This window comes from Primulina huaijiensis, chromosome 13, assembly GCF_012295235.1.
Source record: "Primulina huaijiensis isolate GDHJ02 chromosome 13, ASM1229523v2, whole genome shotgun sequence".
In the NCBI taxonomy this organism is placed as follows: Eukaryota; Viridiplantae; Streptophyta; class Magnoliopsida; order Lamiales; family Gesneriaceae; genus Primulina; species Primulina huaijiensis.
The window spans coordinates 15946333-15955320 of NC_133318.1; the positions used below are offsets into that span (position 1 = coordinate 15946333).

Genomic DNA, 8988 nt, shown 5'->3' on the forward strand with positions numbered 1-8988 from the left:
ATATTTACTAAAAAAATATTATTTTTCACTATAGATATGGAGCGGGTCGATCCGTCGCACATGAGACATAATCTTATTTTGATAATTGTATCTCAAAATATGAATGTATATAATATCTTAATTATTTATTTTCTGTGTTTATATATATAGTTTTTGGGAATGCAAATGACATTATCGTGTCAGGAAGTGATCATAGACCATTCCAAGTTTCAAAGAGTATTTAAACACTTACTTTCATATGAAGGATTTGGGAGTGTTGAAGTATTTCCGGGGATTGAATTTTCGAGAAGTTCTGAAGGAATTTTCCTATGCCAACGTAAATACATTTTGGATTTTATCTATGAGGCTGGGCTGCTTGGAGCTAAGACCGTGTCCATACCGCTAGAGAAAAATCATAGCTTGGCCTTATCAGATGGAGCTCATGTGTTCGATCCTGAAAGTTATAGGCGTTTAGTGGGTAGACTTATTTATCTCTCGGTTACACGACCTGAATTATCCTAATGCATATATGTCCTAGCTCAATTCATGCAACATCCACACGAAGAGCACTAGTAGGTCGTGCTGCGTGTTGTGTGATATTTGAAAGGGGACCCTGGGCAAGGAATGTTGTTACAATCACATTGTGATTTACGTTTGTATGCTTGGTGTGATACAGATTGGGCAACTTGTCTGCTCACTCGCCGCTCTATGACTAGATGGTTTATATTGCTTGTGAATTTACCAGTTTCTTTGAAAACAAAGAAGCAACAAACATTATCTTGTTCTTTGGCTGAGGCAGAGTACTGATGTATGACCACAACTCCGTGTGAAGTGAAATGGTTGAAAGGATTGTGGTTGGCTATATGTGTGGATCTTCCTAGTCCTGTCAAATTGTATTGTGTCAGTCAGACAGCTTTGCATATCACAAAAAATCGGACCTTCCACAAGTGAACAAAACATATCGAGATAGATTGTTATTTTCTTCGGGATGAAATTCAGAATGATAGTATTACACCATCTCATGTCCTGACCTATGTGCAACTATCTGACTTGTTTACAAAAGTGTTGGGTAAACAATCGTTCGAACATTTATTTCGTAAGTTGGGCATTATAGATTTGCATGCTCCAACTTAAGGGGTATTGAGGTGAGAGCAAGGGAGAAAAGAATCCGACTTAAGACATGGGAACGTCTTATAGAAGAAACTAAAGCAACAAACCAGAATAAGATTTCTATTAAGACGTGGGCATGTCGTGCGACAGCAAAGACCAACGACTTGTAATATGTATTAGGAAATAATGCAGTAAATATTCAAGCATATATTTTCCTTTTGGTTAGTATTTTCCGATGATTTGATTTTGTCTTAGTCAAGGAAAGATTTGTGCATATAGGTTCGCTATATTGTAAAAGAGAATAACTGAATTCCAATTCGAAATATTATGTTCAAATTGATTGAAAAGTCGAGCAAATAGTCAAAGTTTTTAATCAAGAAATAATTATGTTAATATAAAATTTTCAAACTGTACGTGTACGTTATGCTTCGGTGTCACATGAAAATCCACACAATATATATACATATACAAATTTAAGTGTAAATTTTATCATTTAAGTCAAATTAAAAGACGATATGACTCTGTTTACTTGAAATCAATAACTAAGAAAAAACATCTCAAACAAATCAGATCGACTGGTCACAAAGTCATGGAACAAGAAATTCATACTTTGAGTTATTTATTTTCAAAAGTATTATTAATAAGTAAATGGTAGTTAGTTTTAAAATACCGTGTCAATTGTCAACTTATTTGAATTTTGACCACAAACGAAAAAATTGGTATATACAATTTATTTTAATAGTATATATTGAAATTAAAAAATTTTGAATATGTATATATAGATATAATATGAAGATTGTAACTTAGTCGTTTCACTCGTTTGGTTCGTGGTTGATATTTTAGAATTGAAAAGAAATTTGATATAATCATGAAAGAGTAAGTCTCTTGTAAGACGGTCTCCGAATCTTTATCTGTGAGATAGGTCAATCCTGCTGATATTCACAAAAAAAATTAATACTCTTAACATAAAAATAATATTTTTCATGGATGACTCAAATAAGAGATTCGTCTCACAAAATACAATCGGTGAGATCGTCTCACATAAATTTTTGTCATCATTGAAAGATATGATAAGATTTTTATTTTATAATAATATCATATGTGTGTGTATATATATATATATATTAATTTTTTTTAACAAATAATTTTGGTAACTATGAAAAGACTCGTGGGCCAATCAGAGTTCAGATTCAGATCCCAAATTGTCATAAACCAAGAAAAATATATTGGGAATCCATAGCGATTGTGGACCACCAATCAATATTCATTATGACTTGTGGGAAACTTAAATATCTTAATATTGCCAATTATTTACCATTCACTAATTCTGTGAAAAAGTTTTTAAAATTATATACATAATTATTATTAATAGAACAATAATATATCATAAAAATCTTAACTGATCCAATGTAGTTATTATTAATTATTTTTTATATTTCAGAGTTCAGACATTAAGTAATTTTACTCTATGTTATTTTCAACCATTGGAGAACATATATTTTTCTAAATAGAAAGCAATTAATAAACTTAATTAATACAAGATTACAAATTAAGAATAGTAGTAACATCCTGATTATTCAACCCATTGGATCAGAACGATGGAACGACGCCATATCCAGCATCAACGATGAAGTTCCCTGAGGCGGAGCCAAAAAACCGGTTGATGTCAGGTTCGGAATCGGTTCTTTTCACAAACCGGCCTTTAATTCGTGGCCGGATTTCTGCGTAAGCCTTTCTTGAAGCATAACGAATCGTCTTCTCGAATTTCCTGTTCTTCTTCTTCTCTTTGTACCTCAGAACCCTAGCTTCCCTGTCCATGTCCACTAGCTGGCTGCCCTGATTTCCGCTAATATCAACGCTGGGCATAGTTCTTGCAAAAGGGTACGATGTTCCGGACAGAGTACTTCCATCAGGAACAACGCCCACCTCCATTGTAGACGATGAAATCTGAGATGAGATTCAGTCATTCTCAGTTGGTACTCAATTGTTGGAATTTTAAAATAGAGTCGACAGACATTAAAAAATTAAATATTTTAATGTATTTCTAAAATTTTTGTGTTATATTTTGTATAATATAAATCATATAATTTGAATTTTAGAAAACATTTAACGTATCTAGATAGATATCATATATAATAATAAATATTTTAATAAATTCACAGTAAGTCAAAAATTAAAAAAATCTGTGACATTATTCACTTAAATAATTAAACTTTACTTTTTTATTTTAATTACTATTGCTTAATTTATTTGTTATTGAATTTTTATATATTTTTAATTTATTCAAGATATTTNTATATATATACATTAAACCCGAAGCTAAATGGATTAAAGCCTGCCAAGTGCCAGCCCCTGAATAGAGAAATTGTACTTACGCTGCGGCTGAGAGATGAGTTGTTGTAGCTGTTGTAGGAAGTGATGCTGGATTTCTTGAAATCGATATCAAATTGGATTTCTGGCAAGTTGTCCACTAAATGTGCCGTGACCGGCGGTTTTGTGATTGTTTGCACGGGGACGACGCTGTCACTGCAAGGCTGCGTGGAAATTGGGAAGCTGTCGAAATCAAGAAACTGATCCGAGTCCGAGAGCAAGATTTCCGTTGGCTTCACGAAACGGTTATTTTCGAGATATTTGGTCGAAGCAATCGGGTTCGTGGAGACCCAAGAATCGGTGATGTAGCTGTTCTGTGTGATAAAATTGTCTAACTTATCAGCGGAGTCGCTGATAGGTGCTGGAAAGGCGGTTTCGGAGGACTTCAGAAGCATAGATTCAGCAGTTTCGTAGAAGGGCAAAACAGGGGAGCGCTCGTGGCGGCGGGCGAGAGGGTTAGCACAATGAATGTCGTTGTCACAGGTGACGCAGAGGGCGGCGGCGTCAGCCTTGCAGGTGACGGCGGCAGGTGCTTGCTCACACACCTCGCACATCCACACACGTTCGTGCTTGAGCGTCGAGATGTTGTTGTGCACCTTGGAATCACAGGGCATGCAAATGAAGGCGGATTCTGCCCTGCAGAAGAGCAGTGCCGCCTCGGGCTTGCAGTAGTCATAAGGCTTGGCCGCCGAGTGGAACGCCGGCTGGAAACAACTTGCCCTGGCCGCTCCGCCACTACCCATTTTCGTATCTGGTATTATTTTTTGGGAAATTAAGATTTGGAATGGTTTCTCTCCAGTAATGTGGTATGAATTTGCTGCCAGCTGAGGCTGTGTTGGCTTTGTACGAAGAGGGGGGAAATCTTAAGGCTGACAAGTGATGGTCCAACACGTGGCGTTCTTTTCAGCCACAATAAAGATTTGATGATATTTTGAGATTATTCTATGTTACGTCGAGTGTCAATATAATTAGATCAAGTGATTCTTTCATTATTTTATGAGAATTAACATATATGTTAGAGATGACAATTTCCTCTGAATTCGTTGGAGGATTCGATACTTAACCCGAATAGAATAGGGTATGGAAGGATTTTTAGATCCGATTAAATAATTGGGTAATCGGGTATGGGGATTTTCNAATCCATCGATTTTCGGAGTTTTCAATACATATAATCATAAATTTGAAAATTAAAGAAAATGATGCTTTGTATATTAAAAGAGAAGAAAATATATAAAACTTCATTATATATAAAGTGTGAATAATTTTTTTTATTGTTCATTTAAATAATTTTTTAAATATTCATAATCTCATTGAAACAATTTAAATTTGAAAAAATTCAATTGTATATGATAATTGGGTAATTGGGTAGGGTATGAGTATCCGATAATCCGATGGGTATGGGGATGGTGATGAAATTCAATACCCGATGGGTATGGAGATGGGTATGTGGATGAATTTAATAAATGTGTATGGAGATGGATGTATGAAATCCGACCCATACCCTACCCATTGACATCCCTAATATATGTTGATAACCGAAGAGCTAACATTTAAACACATGAAAATTAATATTTGACCATGTTAATTGGATATATATTCTTGATACAAAATAAAATCATATTTTTGTGTGAAGTAGTTATCTTTGGAATAGGTCTGTTGTGAAACAGTCTCACGGATCTTTATCTGTGAGACGGGTCAACCCCACCGATATTCACAATAAAAAGTAATACTCTTAGCATAAAAATTAATAATTTTTCATGGATGATCCAAATAAGAGATCCGTCTTACAAAATTCGATCAGTGAGACCGTCTCACACAAATTTTTGTCTTATCTTTGACTTTGCTTTTTTATGTATATATATTAAAATTTTATATTAAATAAATTTTTTATGAAAAATTTAGATACATGTTAAAATTAAAATCTATAAAAATGGTTTTGTATAATAATTTTTATGTTATAGGTCATATGATCATTTAAAATTCAAAAAAATAAATAAAAATTAAAAAAAATATTTTATTAAGATGTGATAGATAAAAATGAAATACACATTTACTAAAATAAGTTTTTATGATTTTTTTTATTAAATAAAATTGAATTTTTTATAATTTGAGAAGAATGCTATTTCTGGTTTATTAAAAAGCATGACACTAAAATTAATTACTATGTATATATAAATATAAATAAATAGTGTTGGAATCAAATGATTTTTCATGTTTAATTTCATATCACTTTCTTAAAGGTAGTAAACATTATCTAAAACTCATAATATTCTTGATCTGATTAAATGATTCTAAAAACTGCAAATTTTTTTTTTTAAAATTTATATATATATGATAATGATATACAGTTATATTATTTGTTCCTTCACTTCAGGCATGGTGTGCGATGAGGGGTCACAAGAAATAGCTCCCAAAGGAACCGACTTTTCCATACTTTTCTATGGAGTTCAATCTTGCTTTTCCTTGATGCAGAAGAATCACGAGTTTTTCTACTCTCCAGTAGGAAAATAAATAAAAATAAAATTTGATCAAATAATTAATTTTATCTTGATAAAGATTGTGTATTTAATAAATTTTAAGTTAAAAAAATAGATTTCCAACTGTTTGATTTGAATATGATATCACATTTGCAAGTACCCCATTTGGATACGGAATTATATATCGGTTCCCTATATTTTGTCTAGTTAGGTGCATAGATATAGTCGGCAATGCCTTTTTATTTTTTTTTAAAAAAAATCTTCAAAATAATCATGATATATTTATTTAAAGTAAATAAATATCTCTATTCTTTTTCTTGTACAGGACTTATCATAATTACTTGCAAGAATGGTAATACACAAAACAAAATAATTAACAATATGAGAAAGGGATTGGTAACGCTTGGTGTGTGTTACTTTTCCCATTGAAAATTGTTTTGTGACAATATGGATACCGACCAAGAAAGGGAAATTTACTTTTTTTGCCGATTATGTTGGGTTGGAAAATTAATTAAATTATTTCATAGACGGACTAAATCAAACACTAAAGTTTTCATCAAAACAAAAATCTCAAAATTTATTTTTCAACTCAACATACTTTAGTGTATTAAGAAATATAAAAATGAGATGAGAGGAAATACATTATTGGTGTTAAATCATTAGTTTTGGTGATATTAAACAAGAATTCATTTTATTAGAACAAGCTACTACTATTTGGTATTCACGTACACGACCGTTCAGACAAAGACAAAGAGCAATATATTACCAGTGTTCAAAAGCTGGGTAAACGACTGCAAACTATTTACTCTCTCTACCCGTAAAGCTACTAAACCAGTTACACTAGGTTAGTCTGTCACTTGACCGAATTGCTCAAAGATATACTAAAATAACCCTCGACCGAACATAGTTAAGAATAATTGTGAAAGTCAACAGATCAGTCGATAGCTTTAAAATAGAAATATTTCACATATCCTACCAATTCTCATCTGATATAAAGTATTACATTAGTCTGTTTTCTGACAGCTTTTGTACAAAATGAACTTTTAAAAGCATAAAAACAGGAAAAACATTAAAGAACATATAATGAAAGTTGTAGCACGTGACATTGATGTGTCCATATTGTCGGACTATGGTACAAAGAGTCGTTGAACGGGAAAAAGGACTCAAGTACTACATATATAGAGAATACAAGCAAGAACTTGACATAGAAAAAATAGAAAAGAGATACATTCGAAGCAACAGTTTGACAAATAAAATTTACATAATCAAAAATTTCTGAGCACACTTCTCATATATATGATACACTGCTCACTAGCTCTTTCTTCAAGATATTATCAGATCCACAAAGATCACTTAGAGATTTAAAACAACTACTCGGTCATTTTCTGCCAGAGACAGTTCGAGGAGCTTCAAATGTTTTGAATCTTATGATTCAGTCTTTGTTATATCTGTGGTGTTTTGTTGTTTGACTGAAAGTCTCAATCGCTGTAAAAGTTAATATGAGTTTCAATTTAGGTAGTGAATAAAACCTAAGATTGAAGCAGGTTCTAACAAAGGATTTGTAAAACAAAATTCTTCTAGTAAAATTCCTTCTTAAGTGGAAGAAAAGGAGATGTATAAAGATTTTGTTTTCGAACTTCCATATATTATGTGTCATTTACTTATCTTGTTGACTATTTATATTCATGTATATAATAATCAAAGAAATCATCAGATAGTTCTCTCGCACTATTTTTTAGTCCAACTGTTTCATTAGAATTGAGAAAAACAGGTCTTGCATAGCTAACACTATCAAGACTGATCCAAAAAATCTTAAATTTTTTTATTCACCTCCATTTAAACATATTATAGAGTATAACACTTTGTTAGTTCAAATATATGTAGATGACATTATTTTTAAGTCAATTAACCCTAAACTATGTCAGAAGTTCTCTAAGCTGATGCATGATAAGTTTAAAATAAGCATAATGGGTGAGCTGACATTCTTTCTTGATTTACATGTTAGATAGCTCGATACTGGAATCTTCATAAATCAAGCTAAATACACTAAGAAACTCCTCAAGAAATTTGGTGTGGAAAATCTCTCAACAGTTTCAACATCAATGAGCTCCTCAATCAAACTGTATAAAGATGAAATCGAACCATCTTTTGATGAGTCGCTATTCAGAGGATTGATTGTTTCTTACTGTACTTAACTGCCAGCAGACCAGACATCATGTGCTAGGTTATAGGAAAATATTAAACAATCACATTATACTGCTGAAAAATGTATATTGAAATATCTTAAGGGTACTCAAAATGTTGGACTCTGGAATCCAAAGGATTCTATTTTCAATTTAATTGGTTATTCTGATGCAAATTATTCCGGTTGTAAAATAGACATGAAAGACACAAGTGGAACTTTCCAATTCATAGATGACATACTAATATACTGGTTTAGCAAAAAGCAAACATGAATTGCTACTTCAACAATTGAAGCAGAATAGCTAGCTGCCGGAAGCTGTTGTGGATACAACAACAACTCAGAGACTATGGTGTTCAAGCAGATGAGTCCTAGATCTTCTGTGACAACACGAGAGCTGTTGCAATTACATATAATCCAGTGCTACATTGAAGAACCAAGCACATTGACATAAGACATCATTTCATACGAGATCATGTTATGAAGAAGGACATCAGACTGGAACATGTCTCAACCGATCAACCAGTGGTAGAATTTTCACCAAGACATTACCTGAGACTAAGTTTTTTATTTTAGAAATATTTTAGGACTGATATATTTAAATTGATAATGCATGATCTTATGGGGAACTTTCAGATTGAACTAATAAGACAGCAGTCCTTGTCATAAGCACAAATGATCCGACAGCTCAAGTTGTCTGACAGCTCAAGCTAGTGATCAGCTCGAATTTATCGTATAGCTCTTAAATGTCAACAAGTTACCCAAAGGCAAACTGACAAAAACGGTCAACTATCTACATTATTAAGACATGTATTTCATTTAATTTTACACGACACATTTATTACCGCCTTAACTTGTACGGCTACGATA

At 32.5% G+C, this 8988-nt stretch overlaps 1 protein-coding gene across 1 annotated transcript; it reads right to left on the reverse strand.

The window, feature by feature from the left end:
• Positions 1-2590: 2590 nt before the first annotated feature.
• Positions 2591-4315, reverse strand: LOC140990954 (zinc finger protein CONSTANS-LIKE 3-like). Its single transcript, XM_073460847.1, has 2 exons — positions 3465-4315; positions 2591-3036 (listed from the first exon to the last, which is right to left on the reverse strand). Exons 1-2 carry the CDS (start codon positions 4200-4202, stop codon positions 2680-2682), a joined length of 1095 nt encoding a protein of 364 aa, XP_073316948.1. The 5' UTR covers positions 4203-4315; the 3' UTR covers positions 2591-2679.
• Positions 4316-8988: the final 4673 nt, after the last annotated feature.

Coding starts and splice junctions, on each gene's coding strand:
- LOC140990954 (XM_073460847.1), bottom strand. CDS start 4,202: ATGGGTAGTGGCGGAGCGGCCAGGGCAAGTTGTTTCCAGCCGGCGTTC. Junction 3,037..3,464: donor ACTCATCTCTCAGCCGCAGC/GTAAGTACAATT, acceptor ATCTCATCTCAG/ATTTCATCGTCTACAATGGA.